Source organism: Biomphalaria glabrata, chromosome 7 (genome assembly GCF_947242115.1).
Source record: "Biomphalaria glabrata chromosome 7, xgBioGlab47.1, whole genome shotgun sequence".
NCBI classification, from domain to species: Eukaryota; Metazoa; Mollusca; class Gastropoda; family Planorbidae; genus Biomphalaria; species Biomphalaria glabrata.
In genome coordinates this window covers 3,068,734-3,088,679 of record NC_074717.1, presented here as the reverse complement: position 1 = coordinate 3,088,679, position 19,946 = coordinate 3,068,734, and the positions used below count along the sequence as shown (strand labels likewise).

At 36.6% G+C, this 19,946-nt stretch overlaps 2 protein-coding genes across 4 annotated transcripts in view; one reads left to right on the top strand and one right to left on the bottom strand.

The window, feature by feature from the left end:
- The window catches only part of LOC106067795 (uncharacterized), a 262,134-nt gene that overhangs the window by 227,244 nt on the left and 14,944 nt on the right, over positions 1-19,946 (top strand). For both annotated transcript variants that reach the window (XM_056034309.1, XM_056034308.1), the window contains exon 2: positions 19,431-19,445. The gene's annotated coding sequence lies outside the window, so the exon portion shown is untranslated. The remainder of the gene's footprint in view (positions 1-19,430; positions 19,446-19,946) is intronic.
- Positions 1,610-11,845, bottom strand: LOC129927108 (uncharacterized). Of its 2 annotated transcripts, XM_056034306.1 has the most exons (6): positions 11,685-11,845; positions 11,119-11,307; positions 8,923-8,949; positions 7,445-7,486; positions 3,007-3,069; positions 1,610-1,755 (listed from the first exon to the last, which is right to left on the bottom strand). In XM_056034306.1, exons 1-6 carry the CDS (start codon positions 11,755-11,757, stop codon positions 1,640-1,642), a joined length of 510 nt encoding a protein of 169 aa, XP_055890281.1. In that variant the 5' UTR covers positions 11,758-11,845; the 3' UTR covers positions 1,610-1,639. The 2 variants fall into 2 exon arrangements, with proteins under 2 accessions (XP_055890281.1, XP_055890282.1); XM_056034307.1 differs by lacking the exons at positions 1,610-1,755; positions 3,007-3,069 and adding an exon at positions 7,076-7,309.

The following is a 19,946-nucleotide window of genomic DNA, read 5'->3' as shown; positions in this document are numbered from 1 at the left end:
CTAGGTGTAAATTATGACATTAAAACATTATAACTTATATATAATAGCAGGGTTTCCCAATGAAGACTAAGACTAGGACTGCTTTATTGATCCATACGGAAATTTGTTGTGATTACAAGGACTCTTTTCTCATTTTTTTGCTCCCACCCCCCCAAATAATTTCTTGATTCCATAGTTTTGTATTTAGATACATGACACATCGACTAAACGTTTGTTAAGACTAATAAAAGCCACCAGAAATGATTGAAAGTAAGCTAGTAGGTAGAGGTCTGTCAGGCCAGATTTAGGAGTACGCAACTTGAGTGACGTCACAGGTCTTGAGACTCAAAAGGGGGGGGGGGCCCTCTTCGACGTGTCCACAAGGTTCGAGATTAATCCCTTTTATGAACCCTTGACCCGAAAAGGATTTTATCCCGTGGCCAGGATGCAGGATTTGCTGTTGAGAGACCCTTCTGTCTGAAGTCCCCCCATTAACCAGATGATGAATTAAACACAAATATTTTGTCATGGTCAAGGTCCCTTGAGCCATTGCAGTGAGTTCCCCCATCCCATGCCAGGCTGGATACCAAAATTACCAAAACAACTAATATAGCGATATTTAGGATTTACGATACGAATTAATGATTAGTGGTGATATTTAGGATTAACGATACGTATTTATGATTAGTGACGATATTTAGGATTAAATAGGCATTTATGATTAGTGGCGATATTCAGGATTTACGATACGTATTTATTATTAGTGGCAATATTTAGGATTAATGATACGTATCTATGATAAGTGGCGATATTTCGGATTTACGATATTTTTTTTTTGGTTAGTGGCTATACGTATTTATGATTAGTAGCGATATTTAGATTTATGATACGTTTTTTGGTTAGTGGCTATACGTATTTTGATTAGTAGCGATATTTAGATTTATGATACGTATTTTTGGTTAGTGGCTATACGTATTTATGATTAGTAGCGATATTTAGATTTATGATACGTATTTTTGGTTAGTGGCTATACGTATTTATGATAAGTGGCGATATTTAGGATTTACGATACGTATTTATGATTAGTGGTGATCTAGTCTAGATGTACGCAAAGTATTCATTTTATTTATTGATTTTTACTTAATGTAAAAAAAAATCTATTTGCGGTGAAGGCCCAAAATGTTCGTCATAGTTTTGTTCGAGAGTCTAGGACAGTGTTTCCCAAACTTTGTTCCGCGGAACCCTAGTGTTCCGTGAAGCCTGAATAGGTGTTCCACGAACTACTGGCATAATTCATTAGAATGCCACCCTGTTAATTAATCTCTCTCCAAAAAAAATTAAATAAAAAATAAGCAAACAGTTTCTTTAAATACTCCGCAGACTGTACGAAGTGTTTCTTTAAGGAAAAAGTTTGGGAAAAAACTGCCCTAGGAGATACAACCTCCAAAACAAACCATATAGCCATCTTCTAACCACAGCCGTCTCAGACAACTGAGTCAATGTGGTAAATATTAGGCCCAGTCAGACCGACCTCACAAAACTAATATCGGCTTACGGCTATTCCCTTTTCGGGACCGCTAAAAACAAAAAAATCTAAAATTATTTTCATAAAACAAAAATCTATTTTCAATGGAATAGGGTAACTTTATTAATACTAAAGTTATCTGCGCTTGAATAGTTGGACAACAAGACAAAGAACAATAACTGCGAATGACGCTTTTGACATGACCTTCGCTTGACCACTAGAACTTGCTGGATTTCTTTGTTTTTCAACCCCTGAAATAAAAGAGAAACTTAATGTCTAATGGCAACAACAGTAGTAGCAAGAAAAAACATTTGAAATGCATTTTAAAACGACCAAACATCCATACTTATAGTTTAAGTCTGTAGAGTGATTGTTTTTCTCTAAATATCTAATGAGTCTCTGATAAGAAAAAAGGAGTATTGCTTACCCCACCCCATCCTTCTTCCTGTTCTCCCGATTATCCAATGAATAATTCTAGGCCAATAGAATGTATAGATTAGAATAGTTCTACTACAATGTATAATATTCCAATGATAAGCCTTTTAAATCTAGAAGAAAACTGTGGGTACAAATATTTGTAATAGCAGAGATTTGTTATTGTTAGTTTAGATCTATAAAAAAATTTAGTTACATGACTGATCCAAACTGATATAACTACGCTTAATTTATGCTTTGTTTTTTTTATTCAAGGTTTTTTTTTCTATTTTCTTCTTGTTTATGTCCCTTGACTGTACCAACGCTTTGGCGTCTGGAGGAATTCACAAATATCCTCAGAGCCGCTTTAAGTCTAAGTCATAGACATACATAAATATAGACTGGCCAAAGGAAGTAACTTCATGTAACTTGAAAACATGTATATCTATTGTTGTCGGATTTCGGAATTATGAAAAGTTGCATGATCTTCATTCTTAGAGATTAAACAAAGCTACACTGCCTCCTTATTTACAATATATAAGGCGTGTATCAAAGTTAAAAAAAGCACTTTTGTACTGCTCATAAATGCTTTATAACAAAGTACACAAAATTGCAAGTCACAAATTTTCGTTTCATAAAACTCTTTAATTGGCCAGTCTATATTTATTTATGTCTATGGTATTCGGATTTCCGAGTTATGAAAAGTTGCATGATCTTTATTCTTAGAGATTAAACAAAACTATTGTAATACTTATATAGGTTACGGCTGAAATAGATATGAATACTTAACTTTTATACTGCTCATAAATGCTTTATAACAAAGTACACAAAATTGCAAGTCACAAATTTTCGTTTCATAAAACTCTTTTATCGGCCAGTCTATATTTATTTATGTCTATGGTCTAAGTGTTGACTCTTGGCTTTTTAAAATTAATTATTCACAAACACACAATTTTAATAATTATTTCTTTTTATTTTTTGGGTTTCATTCAACGAAACTCTATTTTTGTATTTTAGTATTCAGTCGTAATACACAGCTAGTCAAACTAACCGGATTTGACCTCATGACCTTTAAACTAAATATTCACCTCCTATAGCTGATTGGTTTGATGTGGATCCGTTCAGGTCTTCCAATGACCTCTTTCCGTTTCCTGTGAACAGAAATGCAGATAAAAATTCTCTCTCTCTCTCTCTCTCTCTCTCTCTCTCTGTATATATATATATATATATATATATATATATATATATATATATATATATATATATATATATATATATATATATATATTTATATATACATATAACCTTGTAACTAACGTTACCGACAAGACATGTGAAGGTTCCTTTCATCTTGATACACGTGTAACTTATGTGTGTATATATATATATATATATATATATATATATATATAGTTCGTCCATCGTGGTTCGATGATGACCACTTTTGTCATCCAGGGGGCTGAGGGCTTTGCACTGGAGTTTAGTGCCTCCTCATGTGGCTATGTGAGACCTGTGTGAGCCCGGAATGTTCGGCCGCACACTGGGCAGGTTATTCCAGCTGGAGCTAGTGTCCTTGGCCTTGCTTTTCTTTCTCTGGCGCTTTTCTTCTGCCAGCGTTGTTCTCTTTTCCTTATGTGTATTTCAATGCTGACTGCCAAATGTAACTAAGTAACGAACATAACCGTGTTGACAAATATAAAGACAGAATAACGATTCAGAATGCCGATTCACGGACATATAACTTGTTTATGTATATAAATAATGTAATTTTTCTTAACATTTCACAATCTTACTATTCTATTTCTACCACAAGGACTTATGTCAATTTTCAAACCCATTTTTAAATTATTTGACATTTTACAAAGCATTAGTTACTATTTCTCAAATTACAACCCCCTCTACCCCATCCGTAATCTCTGAAACTTCTGTTAGCGACATTAGAATTTTTTTTCCCCAGGGCAAAGGTAACGACTAGAGCTGTGTCATGAATGTAATCTAACAAAATACGATTGCTGAACCAGTGACGCAAACATTACGGCTCCATATCCATACTCGGCCCACAGTTGGAAAGCATTGGTGCCATTGCATTTAGTTCGGATGTTCTTGTAGATGGCGAGGGTCACGGCTGGCAGGGTTTGAACCCTGAACCATATAAATGATAGTCTAGAGGACATAACACATGGCTATGCATGCCAGTACAAATAATTGGATAATCTTTTTAACTGCAATATATGTCAAAGAATTATTTTAAGACCCACTAACCATATTCTTTTAATTTTAGTTTATATTTTTTTTAATTTGCAAAGGAAATGAGACTGCTGGAGATTTTAAAAAAATATTTTTTTTTCACATTGATAAGACTTGTTATATTTTTTAGAGGGAAATTGATAAAGCCACATAGCCGAGAATAGTTGTGCGCCTCTGGTCTTCAATATTTAAAAAAATTATTATTATTTGTACTTTAAAGTATTTGTAATCGATAATTGAGTCCCTTTTGAATGTATAGACACATCAGTGGGACGAAGTATCATTCCCTGCTCTCTCTCTCTCTCTAAAAAATAAAACAAGCCAAAGAAAAAAGATTACTTTTAAAACCAAAGCTTATCTAATGGTTAAGAACCGCTAATTACTGCCATTTATCTGAAAATGGCAGAGTTTAGCTCCCTTTCTGCTATATAAATAATTAATTGGTTAATTTTTTATTAATTCATGTACTGTCAGCGACTATAAATAATTAGGCAAAGTTTCAACTTGATTCGAGATTTGGAAATGGGAGAAAAAAATCAGATCAAACCTTTTACCATACAGACAGACTGAGGGAGTTGATATAAACTTTCTCTAAAAGTCAAAGGAAACATGTTCAAATTATGTCAAGTCTGTTTCTAATTGTAATTAGCTTGCATTGTAAAGTATGCAATAATTATTGAATAAATGTTATTAACAGTAGGATTTTATCATAGAATTGATACTAATTTTACATTTGTACAACAATCAATGAAAGTAGGTCATCAGCTCACTGTACTGGTTCAACAACAAAAAAACATAAAAAAAAAAACTGTTTATTTGGAAATATTTGGAGAAAATTGATTGAAAAAGGAGGGGGGGTGACCCCTTGGGTTATCCGCACCATGTGACGCCGACCTTAATGACGCCACTGACTCAATGTCTACTAGTCTAACTCTGTCTCTACTATGACTCTATGTTAAATGTCTACTAGTCTAACTCTGTCTCTACTATGACTCTATGTTTACTGGTCTAACTCTGTCTCTACTATGACTCTATGTTAACTAGTCTAGCTCTGTCTCTACTATGACTCTATGTTAAATGTCTACTAGTCTAACTCTGTCTCTACTATGACTCTAAGTTTACTAGTCTAACTCTGTCTCTACTATGACTCTATGTTAAATGTCTACTAGTCTAACTCTGTCTCTACTATGACTCTAAGTTTACTAGTCTAACTCTGTCTCTACTATGACTCTATGTTAAATGTCTACTAGTCTAACTCTGTCTCTACTATGACTCTATGTTTACTGGTCTAACTCTGTCTCTACTATGACTCTATGTTAACTAGTCTAACTCTGTCTCTACTATGACTCTATGTTAAATGTCTACTAGTCTAACTCTGTCTCTACTATGACTCTATGTTAAATGTCTACTAGTCTAACTCTGTCTCTACTATGACTCTATGTTAAATGTCTACTAGTCTAACTCTGTCTCTACTATGACTCTATGTTTACTAGTCTAACTCTGTCTCTACTATGACTCTATGTTTACTAGTCTAACTATGTCTCTACTATGACTCTATGTTTCCTAGTCTAACTCTGTCTCTACTATGACTCTATGTTTACTAGTCTAACTTTGTCTCTACTATGACTCTATGTTTACTAGTCTAACTCTGTCTCTACTATGACTCTATGTTTACTAGTATAACTCTGTCTCTACTACGGAAATTGCGATATATAAATGTCATTTACTTGTCGATTTAGATTTAGATAGGCAGGTTTTTAATAACTTGCGTAATTTTAATATTTTCGCTGTTTTAAATTTCATTTGGGGCCACCAAAGCCACCTTGCTAAGGCCCTCGGGCCTCCAATTATCAAGACCGGTTCTGTTTGTAGGCTATATAGCAGTGATAGGCAAACTTTTTGGGGAGCTGGGCCAAATACTTTAGGTGAAAATTTTGGCGAGCCATAAAAATATAGAAATTAAATTTGGGGTTGAAAGATATCAAATTTAACTAGAGCAAAATGTAAAGCTTTGAGTGGTTTAATAATATTTATTTTTTTTTACTTTGTTAAATTAGGTCGAAATTATTTGAAAGTGAACCGAGACTGTTATTCGTCAGAATTTTTATGTAAGTTTTATAATTAAAAAGAAAAAAGGCGGCCCAGAAACATATGAACAGATTGTACACACATTCTACAAGCTTTAGTGTGACATCAAGGACTGCTTTTACATTTAACGCTGATAAACAATACTTTTTTTTTTAATTGTGAGTCCCATTGTTAGTTTTTTTCATTACTACAAAACTTGTGGTAGGACGAATAAAATTTTTTTCGCGGGTCGGATTTGGCCCGCGGGCCATAATTTGCCCATCACAAGTAATATAGCGTAGAGTTTTTGGGACAGACCAAGAAATTTTTACAGGGCGTGTGCTGTGCGCTAGCGAGAGATTTCCTATTAAATACAAATGCAACCACAGGGAGCAACTCGCAGAGGCGGATTACCATGTTCGGCTCCAATAGATAATAATAATAATAATAATAATCTTTATTGTCCGTATGGAAATTTGTCTTACAATTTGTGCATTACACCAAACAAAAAACATTATAACTATAAGAAACCAAAGTGTACATTCACACCAGACTCACTCCTAATTTACATGTGACAAAGTTTATACCAGATTGTTCAGTTATTTAATGATTTGATTGCCAGGGGAACAAAAGAGTGTTTATGTGTCTGTTTGTCCGTTGTTTGCCGGAGACAATAGTGAGGTGTTGAAAGATGTCGTAAGGGACCAAAACTAGACAATGTGTTTTATAGCTCTATCATTGGAATGTAGTTGGTTATGAATAATTAGAAATACGCTTTAACTATTTTATATTTTTAAAAACAACTTTTGAATCAATATTTCATTCAAAGAATAAGTCAATCGATAGAATATATATTTTATTATGAGCCATTGATATTTGTTCCATTGCGACCTTAGATGTAAATTGTTTGTATCAATACATGAATCCACGAGTGAAGTTTGAGTAGCTAGTAATTCTTTTCCAAGCTATACACATCAACTGTTAATTTTCTAGGAAAATCGTTGGAGCAATTTTTGAGATCAGCTGTCTAAGTTCTTTGCTGGTTCCAGGTTCCATGCAGTGTAGATTAGACTGCGACTATTATAAAAATAATACGCATACATATATTGGTGAAGAAAGTGAAGTAAAAAGAGTTTTTGACAAGTGCATAATCAAAGAAATTGAAAAAGACACCAAATGTACCAAATGCACAAAAAAAAACAACAAACTTACCTCCAAGGCACATATGATTGAACCATTTCTTACATTTACCTCCTGGAATAGAAAAAATAAAATATGCTGCCATGCATGTTCAGCGGCATGTCTAAAGACCCCCATTAAGTTCCCCTTTCAGACCCTGCGGTTTATAGGGCTGATGATAATAAGCCTAATAAGGTCATCTTTTTCTTTGGCCAACGGTTAAAGAGCAGGGTGTTATGTGGCCAGCACAGCGACCAACTGCCTTTACTTAAGTCAGGTATCCGTTAGAGTTGGGTGGACTCAAGAGCCTCTAAAAATCCTGAAATTCAAAATCCCAGTCTTCACCAGGATTCGAACCCCGGACCCAAGCCAAGCATTTTGCCGCTCAGCCACCGCGCCTCCCTCACAAATATATTTGTAAGTGTCACGTATCAATTTAAATAAGCCGAGGTCTAGTTTAAATAACTTAACATATCTATGCCTGTACCGCACGTGTCAAGTGTCAAAATTTCACGTAATCTGACGCGAGTCCATCAATAGCATGACATCTTATAGGAAATAATTTGATCTTATCTTATATAATACAGACGTTACTTCAAAAAAGAAGATGATTACGTCCTACGCGTCATGCATTCAGTCATGCATATTAACCAATGACTTAAATTCTGCCAAGTCACTGGTTTTCCTGGCTAGCTGAAGCAACCCATTCTAATAGCACTAGGGAAGAAGGTTAAAGATTAGCGTCTAAGAAGAGGCTAGAAAACGCGCGGTCAAGAAGGTGCAGTTGTAGAGAAATTTTCATGGAGTTAAGACGTATTTTAGTTTTGAATTGTAACTCGAAGTAACAAGTCTTGTATTTTATTAGATCTAGTATTAATCTGAATATATTTTATTATTAAGTTTTGAAAGGACTATTCATTTGATACAGTCTGTTTTGTATATTCTATACATGCAGTGATTCTTAGATGTTGAGTTGAAGTTCTGTATTTGAATTAAAAAGATCTTCGTTTAATGAATCTCTAAGATAGCATTTGGATCTAGAGATATACATCTAACAGAATACCCGGCATGTCACTGTGACTTCTTGTAACATCTGACATCTCAAGAAAAGTCATACAACATTATAGCACCATCGATGAATTAGCACATCTCAACAATCTTCAACAAGAGCACCAGTGACATTGTCTAGCACTTCCAACAAGAATACTCTGACAGTAAGATATATCAGACTGAGTTAACTCTTTCCCTCCGTAATTATTTTTCTCATTCCGATAGTATTATTCGTTTTCTTCTTTTGTATTTCACTGTGTCCTGTTAGGGTTAATCTTCAATAACCTTTTTGTTTGTTATCAGAAAATGTTATATTTGGTATTTAATTATAGGAGAATGCATGCTCTTTTTTACACAACACAAATTCAAGTTTTTAAATCCAAAAGCCAATTTAGTTTAATGAGAGTCAAATCAGCGTTGGCATTGTGAGTTAGGAGAGAAAGAGTTAAGTAAATACATACCAAAGACTTGATTTCTCTGATCGTTTGCTGTAAAAAAAAATTAGATAAAAAAATTTTAATTCTATAATTACATCCGTGTTCAATGGTTCCTTTAACCCTTAAAGTGCTGAGCTTTGTTTTTTTTTTACAATGTGTGCATACAAAATGGAATTACAATTCTAGTGATTAGATTAGAGGCTAAACGACCGTACGCATCTAAAGGGTTAAAGAAAGAAAAAAAGAGCCGCGTCATCTCTCTGCTGTCTTTTAGGGTTCGATCTAAACATGCTGAGAAGCGAGTGGAAAATGTCTTTTGACCCGATCTTTTTGCTTTCTGGGTTTTAGGTCAACTGCTGGTTTTGGTTTTACATCTAACGGCGGATATGCGGACTTGACAGACAGAAGGATTAAGTTGATGCTTTTTTTTTTAATATTTTGAATTGTTTGGCATCTCGTTATTTCCTTGGTATATTTTACATATAGAATGCGGCCACTTTCCGTTTGTCGCGCTTTGCTTCGTAGCTTAGAATGATCCGTATCCGCTGTCCATAGCCGTATTATTACCATCTGTCTCTACATGGTGTTGTCTAGTTTTGGCCTTCCCAATAGTCAACATCGACGATCAGTGCTATAATTTCCGAATATCTGAAATGAGCGACCAGCTTTATGTGTGCCTATCTGGAGTCAACGTTAATGGCTGATTATCGGGATTCGTTCCTCTTTCGTCCTGTGTATATGACCATGCAAGCCCAATCGATTGAGGATACTTTAAAGAATCTAAAGTCAAGAGGAGTGGTGTCCGTCTTTGTGTGTAAACAGAGCTGTAAGACAATCAGAATAAACAGAAATATCCGTTTTTCACATCAGAATCTGACTCTGTCCTACAGGGTTCTCTGTTGCTACCTCGGCCTTCACATTCCTACAGGGTTCTCTGTTGCTGCCTCGGCCTTCACATTCCTACAGGGTTCTCTGTTGCTGCCTCGGCCTTCACATTCCTACAGGGTTCTCTGTTGCTGCCTCGGCCTTCACATTCCTACAGGGTTCTCTGTTGCCACCTCGGTCTTTACCTACTGGGTTCTCTGTTGCTTCTACTTACAGTGTTCAATTTCTTGCCACTAACAATTTCCATGTCGCTTTTAATTCTCAAACTCAGCTTTACATTTCTTTGTTTTTGCGCTTGTTTTTGTTTTGTTTTTGTCGACAAGCTTCGGATAAATACAGAGCTGTTTGTTTTTTATTTGGGCTCGGTTTTATGGTTTTGTTTACCCGACAAAAAATCGCGGACAAACTAGCGCCGACACAATAGCGCGAAATTCCCAGACGAAATAGCGCAAGGCCAAGTATCATGTACTCATTTCTAGTATGTGTAATAAGTACTAGATTTGATTACAGTGAAGATCTTCCTACCACCCCTACCACAACTAAAATTACCACTTATAGAAATATTTTCACTTTCACCACTACAACCATCAACATTACAACCACTACTATCATTACCATTACCACTTCCACCACCACTACCACCACCACTACCATTGCTACCACTACCACTACCACTACCACCACTACCATTACTACTACCACTACCATTACTACCACTACCATTACTACCACTACCACCACTACCATTGCTACCACTACCACCACTACCACCACTACCATTACTACTACCACTACCATTACTACCATTACTACCACTACCATTACTACCACTACCATTACTACCACTACCATTACTTCCACCACTACCATTACCACTTCTAGAAATACTATTTCTTCCACCACTGCTACCATTACCACCTCAACTATCATTACCACTACCACCACTGCTACCATTACCACTACCACCACTACTACCATTACCACCACAACTATCATTACCACTACCACCATTACTACCATAACCACTATATACACTACTACCATAACCACTACCACCACTACTACCATGACCACCACTACTACCATTACCACTACCACCACTACTACCATAACCACTATATACACTACTACCATTACCATCACTACTACCATTACCACTACCACCACTACTATCCTAAACCACTATATACACTACTACCATTACCACTACCACTACCACAACTACTACCATTACCACTATTACTACCACTACTCCCACTATCACCACTACTACTACTATTACTAGTACTACTACAATAACTAAATTATCATTTGAGCATAGAAATACTTGCTTACCGTGCCACGCATTTACTTTTAAAGTTTCTTCCAATTTGTATAACTCGTGTTTTAGCTCAAGATATCTTTTGTCATTGAGAACCAGAGAGGCATACTCTTTCCCCAAATTTCTCTCCGCCAATAGCTCTTCCACTAAGCTTCTTTCTACCAGCTTGAAATCAGAAGAATAACACCCATCGGTCGAACTGACTATGTAAATATATAAAGGTAAACACTAGTATTATACTACTGTTAAAAAACTGTTACTTTGCTTACTTCTACAGTCATGATGACTGACTGATCCAATGCAAGACACTTAAAGCAAACCAACAGTTAAAAAAAACCTGCACATCATGTTTCGGGGAGTAGGTAGCACCTCACCCCCTCTCCCGGCTACAATCATGCGTCACCTTAATGTACATTAGTACTCATTCTTATGGAGTCTATACACGCGGGAAGGGGCTTCCAATAGAATTCTACACTTTGCCTCAAATTATTGAAATCTTCTAGAGATAAAGCTGTTTCCCTTTTCTTTTAAGTATTTCCAACGTTTTTCGCAGATTGCATATAATACAAATCAGACTTACCCGAAAGCATGGTCAAGACAAGCAAGGGTACAACACTTTGAACTAACATCTTGTCGATGTGATGTAACTGCATTAAGTTACAAGAATCTGTGTGGTGTCAGAAGCGGACTGTCTTTTAAGAACCTCTTTTCTTGTCACGTGTCAACTTTTGGTTTGTAATCGATTCTTGAAATCATCTTAGAGGCCTAATTACGTAGAGCGTTTTGGGAATTATACAAACAAAAACAAACTAGATATATCTTTAGTCTATTGTTAGCGTTGCATTTTTGTACAAAGCTTATTTCAACTCACTCTGGTATAAAGTTTGTACACGTTATTTCTCCACCCAATCTCAGATCAAGCTGAAATTTTGCACAATTATTTCTTTTACTTGACAACACAAGAATCAATAACAAAATTAACCAATTAATTTATTAGCTATTGGTAATCAATTATTTTGTTTGGTATCTCGAACAAGGGAATGAAATTGTACTTGACTAATGTGGTGGTAAAGATGAATTAGTCCCCTTTATAGGTCGCCGCTCTAAATTGAAACAAACAATAAATTACTATACAATCTTCTCTAGTCATAAGTACCTCACTAGCAGAGTGGTTAGCACGTCGGCCCGAGGAGGCGTGAACCACTAGTTCAAATCCAGGTTGTTCTCCTTTTTTAAAATGCTTTTTTCAAAACACTCTGGTCTGTCTGGTAAATAGTGTTTACACAATATTTCTTTCACACCCATTCTCGAATCAAGCTAAATCTTCGCACAATTATTCATTGACATAGACAAGACATGAATCAATAAAAAAAAAGTAACGAATTAGACAAATGATGAATCAATTTAAAATAATTAACAAATTAGACAATTGATTACTGGTAATTAATTATTTTGTTTTAAAACAACAAGGGAAACCAATACTTCAGTATTTAGATATATGGCTAAATTTGTTGGGTTTAGTCCCCTTAAATAATTGCTATTTCTCCCTTACGCATTCTCCGATCAAGTTGATACTTTAAACAATTATTTATTGTACCTAGCAAAACATGAATCAATAAAGAAAATACTAAATTAGTTAATTAATTATAGGTAATTAATTATCTTGTTAGATATCGAATAAATGAAATAACTTGTACATTATTGGTAGATATAGTTTTAAGAACGGAGTTCTTCACCTTTTAAGAAGCTTTCTTCTTTTTTTTTTAAAGAAGGATTTTTTAAGTTTTGTATAAAAGGCCCACTAGCAATCCAAAACGATACATTCCTTAGTACATCGAACTCTAGTATCTTTGACATATACTTGGATAAGCCGGAACATTCGCTTATTACAGAAAAAAAAATGCCAATGACGACTTCATAAAACATGTATTCAGTGCTTTACAGTAAAACATATCTGGCACTGTCAGCTCCCAGCACTGACAATGTATTCGAGTCTTTAAATCTCATGTTGACCTAATGCAAAGTATTGTGTATTCACTTTTTATAGGTTATTAATCATTATTTATCGAAAAGTTAATTTCTTTATAGCAGAATGAAACACTTGTATGTAAGAGATTTTAGAATTTAATTTACACCAGTATTGCTGAATGGCCGTGTTGGTCTGTGCTCTGGGCTGTCGTTTGTTGGTCTAGTTAGTCCCGGGCTTGAACTCTGTCCGCTGCTATCTACGTCGTCCTGCGGCAGGTTTGGGCTAGAGGGCCTAGGCGAAGTGAGTTTGGTGGCCCCAAAGGAAATGGAAACATTTTAAATAAACATTGAAAAAAAAGAGATAGAAATTGATTTAAAACCTAGTGTACTCCAAACGGAACATTGGTCAAAAGTTTCTCTTTTTCTTTTCTTTAAAAAAAATTGCTTTGACTCCAGCTGCCTGGTTTACATAAGCCTAAGACTGGCTCAGGTGCATTAATCTTCAGATCTGAAAGAACAGCCTATACATGTACAACAATACGCACACACAAACACACACACGCGCACACATGTTTGGATTGCTTTATATAAATAATTGCAGCTATAATAGTTGCTCTAGTAACTGGCTTATTCAAATCACACAAAGATTCAGCACATGCCACCCAGCAAGTGTGTAGCCCTTGCTTTGTCCTGGTAGTGTGTTACAACAAAAGTTTACATCAGTGCATTGTGAATCAGAGTTAACAATACATCTATGTTATCCTCAAGATGTCTCAGTATTGACTACATCCGCTTCTACCAATTATAGAGAACTGATTATATTGATGATTTGGTGAGAAGCGTGGTCGAGAGGTTAAGTACGATACCTAGAAGGGGGCTCGAGGTTCGACACCCGTCTCGGGCAGAGTTGCGTTTACTGAGCGCCTAAAGGCATCACGGAAAACCAATTCCTAGATACACCCTACCCCCCACTGGTCCACAAATGAGATTGGACCAAAGCGCTCTGAGCATGCTATGAGCATACAAGTAGTGCTATATAAAAGCTATAATAATAGAAATGTCTTCTTTTTTTTTCTAGCTCACGCGTGAGAGTAATTACATATGTGTAATTATATGTACATCATGATACAGTCTGGGTTATCTTTTCTTCCCTAAGAATCCTCTACCACTTCATCTACCTTCATCTTCTTATTTCAAGTAACGTCTGTATTTTATAAGATAAGATTCTATACACAGTGCCGGCCTTAGGTCACTGCCACCTATGCGACCGCAGTGGGCTCCGCACTTCCATAGGCCCCGCCAGAATTCTAGATGTAAATTATAAGATTAAAACATTATAACTTATATATAATAGAAGGGTTTTCACAACCTCCTGGTTTTCCAGACCCTCTTGGAAATCTGTTGAAATTGCAAAATATACGAAAAAGTCCTGGAAATCTTAAATTATTAAAATCTTCTGAAAAATAGACTTAAATGTCAATAGTCAATCCTATATCATATGCGCGACCCACACAAAAAACGGCATTGTCAGCTTTCCTTTTATAAAAAAAAACGGTATTGCAAAAACGAATGTATTTTCTAATACAAAATCTTAATTTTGAAATTAGGCTTATCCCTACCCAGACTGAGCCTCGTGCTATCCGTAGCCGCACAGAATATCTTGTGGAAGTCTTTATATACATTCGCTTAAACAGGAATTTTTCTCGGAGAAGGTCTAGGGATACAAAATATATGGATTTGTTTTTTTTTTTTTTTATTTAACATTAACATGCATAACATAGTCAATTTGAATGACTTCACATAATCTACGGTAAAACAAGTTCCCCTTTCAGATGTTGTGGTATTTAGGGCAGGTGATGTAAAAGTCACCTGTTTCTGTGGTCTACGGTTAGCAAGGGTGTCATGTGGCCAGCACAACGGCCAACCGATTTTACTTTTCCCAAACTAATGTCAGGTACCCATTAGACCTGGGCGGACTCAGAGGCGCCCAAGGACCCCGAAATTGAAAATTCCAGTCTACACCAGGATTAGAACCCGGGACCTCCGGTTCGGAAGCCAAGCGCTGCTTTACCGCTCAACCACAAAAAAACAAAAGTACACAATATTGATCTAATTTATATTACATATCTACCTATATAACAGTATTACCGTTGACTAATTATTAAATGAATTTCAGATACACATATTATCGTACCTATGTTACTGAAGCCTATGTAATTTGATGTTTTATTGTGTTTTAATATTTACGGATGACTAAGTGACTTGCACTGAAAATTTTGATTGAAGTGAGGAGGATTCGCGCAACACGCAGTGGCGTAGCTATGGTGGTGGAGGAGAGTTTGAAAATTTCCCCGGGCCCCGACTTGAGGGGGCCCCCAAATGAGTGTTTTTTTTTATTAAATATTACGGAAAATGCAGGAGCCCCCAAAGAAATCAAGTTGCCTGGGCCCCCAAACGATGGAAAATTCTTAGCTTCGCCCCTGGCAACAGGCAACACGTCGACCTCAGTCTCTCGCCCTTATCATCTTTTTTCAGAAGCAAGATTTGGTCAAGGCGTGCGGGTAGTATATATTTTGTAAGCACACCACAGCACACCACAGCAAGCACACCACAGCAAGCACACCACAGCAAGCACACCACAGCACACCACAGCACACTACAGCAAGCACACCACAGCACAGCACACCAAGCACACCACAGCAAGCACACCACAGCACACCACAGCAAGCACACCACAGCACACCACAGCAAGCACACCACATCACACCACAGCAAGCACACCACAGCACACAACAGCACACCACAGCAAGCACACCACAGCACACCACATATAGAACACAACTACTCATTAAGTCTCACTTTGTTTATTCACATTTAGACCACGGGTTAAATAATAATATAACAATAAACTATGTAACTTTAAAAAAAAAAAAAATTATTTTAGGAGAGGTGAAGTCATCAGAAACGCTTACTTGGCATGCGCAGCTGTTTGGCACTTTTTAACTCCCTTCAGATGTCGAGAATGTCGGATAACTCTTTCACTATTCTATCTCGTTCTTTTCTATCCGCTAGGGGAAGATAACAAGAATCAAATAAAGTAATCAAAATGGATTATCTCACTTTTAAAGTCAGTGTGTATGTGGGGATAAGTAAAAATTAAAAACTTTGTTAAAAACCTGGCTGAAATGGGGTGAACTATAGAGATAGAGGACGAGGCACATTTCTTGTTCCATAAGCTGGAACAAATTCGTAAAAGTTCTCATAAACTTCATTCTTCTCTGCCGTTACAGAATGGAATGGGTTGCCTGAATCAGCCTAGTAAACCAACGACTTAGCAGAGTTTAAGTCGCTGATTAACACGCTTGACTAAATTGACGTATAAAATGAGTTATTCTCTACTTTTTTGAAGTAACGTCTGTAATCTTATAAGATCTATACGATTGAAACGTTTCTCTAATAGAAGACATCCGTACAGCCTTTTCAAAACCTTTGTTTTTTTCAATTTTCTGGAGTCTGAATTTCAAGTCAAAGCTACAATATCGAAGGCTGCCGTGTTTTGTAACTAAACTATTCAAATCTACGGTTTTATTCGTCTACAATATCGAAGGCTGCCGTGTTTTGTAACTATTCAAATCTACGGTTTTATTCGTCTACAATATCGAAGGCTGCCGTGTTTTGTAACTATTCAAATCTACGGTTTTATTCGTCTACAATATCGAAGGCTGCCGTGTTTTTTAACTAAACTATTCAAATCTACTGTTTTATTCGTCTACAATATCGAAGGCTGCTGTGTTTTGTAACTATTCAAATCTACGGTTTTATTCGTCTACAATATCGAAGGCTGCCGTGTTTTGTAACTATTCAAATCTACGGTTTTATTCGTCTACAATATCAAAGGCTGCCGTGTTTTGTAACTAAACTATTCAAATCTACGGTTTTATTCGTCTACAATATCGAAGACTGCCGTGTTTTGTAACTATTCAAATCTACGGTTTTATTCGTCTATTGTTGGTTTCAAATTGTTCACGTGTAAAAGATGTTGTTAGTATCTTTTCTACTAGTGTGACCAATCCGGTCCTCTCGGCGTCATCTAGTACACTGTGATGCCATGTTCTTTTTGGTCTTCCTCTACGTCTTGTTCCCTGGGGGGTTCCACTCTTAAGATCTGTCTAGCGCTGTCACCTTACATTAAAATGACCTTACATTAAAAAGATCTTATATTTTTTATAAATAAATGTACTATATTTTTAATAGAGGTATACTTCTGATTTGTGTTGATAGATAAAATTAATATTCATTAATTAATACATTAATAACTCCATAATAAGCTATCGTCCATTAAACTTTAAAAAAAAAATCTCTTTGAGAATTCATTTCCTTTAAATGTAAAATTTAAATTTAAAATATGTAATAGTTTGGCAGATTTATCTCAATATATTAAACTAATTTAATAAATAATAATTTAATTTAAGCTAATTTAATAAATACCTTCAAGGACCAATGCTGTAGAAAGAAACATTTTGTAAAAAGATTAATAGTAGTAGGAAATATTTAAAGCATAGACCTCGATATATTATATCGAGGCTTGACATGGAGATCTTACACTACAAAATATACCTTCAAGCCCAGTGCTATTTTTGCATACACTGATGGAGCCTATGGAGCCTACATAGACTTTCTTGGCTCTTACACAATCAAAATCTTTGGACCATGTGGTAGTGTTTGCAGTTTTGATGCGGAGACCATGGCAGTCTGTGAAGCCTTAAAAGTCATTGACTCTCAACTCGGCGAGGGACATTTGAGGGCAACACAGATTGTTGTGGTCACTGACTCAAAATCTGTACTACAGGCTTTGCAAAGCCCCGGACCATGGCCCCCCAATATCAACACTGTCATCATGGCTTCACATAACATCAAACAACGCTATGGCACCCCTGTAATAATGCAGTGGGTACCGAGTCACATAGGTGTGACTGGCAACACAATCGCAGACTCTTTGGCCCACCAGGGAGGGCAAATTCCACCCACTGATCAGGCTGTAAGCTTTCATCAAGCCCTGGCTATAATACAAAAAACAGCAATGAAAAAGTGGTTTGAGTGCTGGGACAAGTCCCAAAAAACCCGTGGAGTCTGGGAGCGCATGAGGCGCCCTGACCGCATTTCCCCGTGGTGGAGGCTGTCCAGGCCTGAGCAAGCTATTATAGCACAGTGCAGGACAGGCCACTGTCCTGTTGGCTCATATTTCTCGCGGCTATGGCCAAATTTTGATTCACGATGCCCCCGCTGCGGGGAAGAAGAGGAAACTGTGCCTCATATTCTGTTTGACTGCCCCAGACTTGCTGATCTCCGTCTCGACAGGTCTGGGAAACTCAAAATTCTCGACCTGTATGGCGACATTTATGCACTACGCAAGACAGCAGGGTTTCCAGGGCTTTTGCAAGAGAGGATTTGAGCCTCTCAAGCCCTCACTCTAATGGAGTTTGATGATGATGATGATACACTACAAAAATGTCATGAAATTTAAAAAAAAAAATGAAACAAGGCATTGTTTTGTCTCAGATCCTTATAGAATCAATGTCTACCAAGCGGTGGTTCTCTCAAATCTTCTATATGGATCTGAGACATGGGTTTTATGAAGTGGCCTGTCCTGCACTGTGCTATAATAGCTTGCTCAGGCCTGGACAGCCTCCACCACGGGGAAATGCGGTCAGGGCGCCTCATGCGCTCCCAGACTCCACGGGTTTTTTGGGACTTGTCCCAGCACTCAAACCACTTTTTCATTGCTGTTTTTTGTATTATAGCCAGGGCTTGATGAAAGCTTACAGCCTGATCAGTGGGTGGAATTTGCCCTCCCTGGTGGGCCAAAGAGTCTGCGATTGTGTTGCCAGTCACACCTATGTGACTCGGTACCCACTGCATTATTACAGGGGTGCCATAGCGTTGTTTGATGTTATGTGAAGCCATGATGACAGTGTTGATATTGGGGGGCCATGGTCCGGGGCTTTGCAAAGCCTGTAGTACAGATTTTGAGTCAGTGACCACAACAATCTGTGTTGCCCTCAAATGTCCCTCGCCGAGTTGAGAGTCAATGACTTTTAAGGCTTCACAGACTGCCATGGTCTCCGCATCAAAACTGCAAACACTACCACATGGTCCAAAGATTTTGATTGTGTAAGAGCCAAGAAAGTCTATGTAGGCTCCATAGGCTCCATCAGTGTATGCAAAAATAGCACTGGGCTTGAAGGTATATTTTGTAGTGTAAGATCTCCATGTCAAGCCTCGATATAATATATCGAGGTCTATGCTTTAAATATTTCCTACTACTATTAATCTTTTTACAAAATGTTTCTTTCTACAGCATTGGTCCTTGAAGGTATTTATTAAATTAGCTTAAATTAAATTATTATTTATTAAATTAGTTTAATATATTGAGATAAATCTGCCAAACTATTACATATTTTAAATTTAAATTTTACATTTAAAGGAAATGAATTCTCAAAGAGATTTTTTTTTTAAAGTTTAATGGACGATAGCTTATTATGGAGTTATTAATGTATTAATTAATGAATATTAATTTTATCTATCAACACAAATCAGAAGTATACCTCTATTAAAAATATAATACATTTATTTATAAAAAATATAAGATCTTTTTAATGTAAGGTCATTTTAATGTAAGGTGACAGCGCTAGACAGATCTTAAGAGTGGAACCCCCCAGGGAACAAGACGTAGAGGAAGACCAAAAAGAACATGGCATCACAGTGTACTAGATGACGCCGAGAGGACCGGATTGGTCACACAAGTAGAAAAGATACTAACAACATCTTTTACACGTGAACAATTTGAAACCAACAATAGACGAATAAAACCGTA

Coding starts and splice junctions, on each gene's coding strand:
- LOC129927108 (XM_056034306.1), bottom strand. CDS start 11,757: ATGCAGTTACATCACATCGACAAGATGTTAGTTCAAAGTGTTGTACCC. Junction 11,308..11,684: donor TGTCTTGACCATGCTTTCGG/GTAAGTCTGATT, acceptor ATATTTACATAG/TCAGTTCGACCGATGGGTGT. Junction 3,070..7,444: donor CAATCATATGTGCCTTGGAG/GTAAGTTTGTTG, acceptor TTCTGTTCACAG/GAAACGGAAAGAGGTCATTG.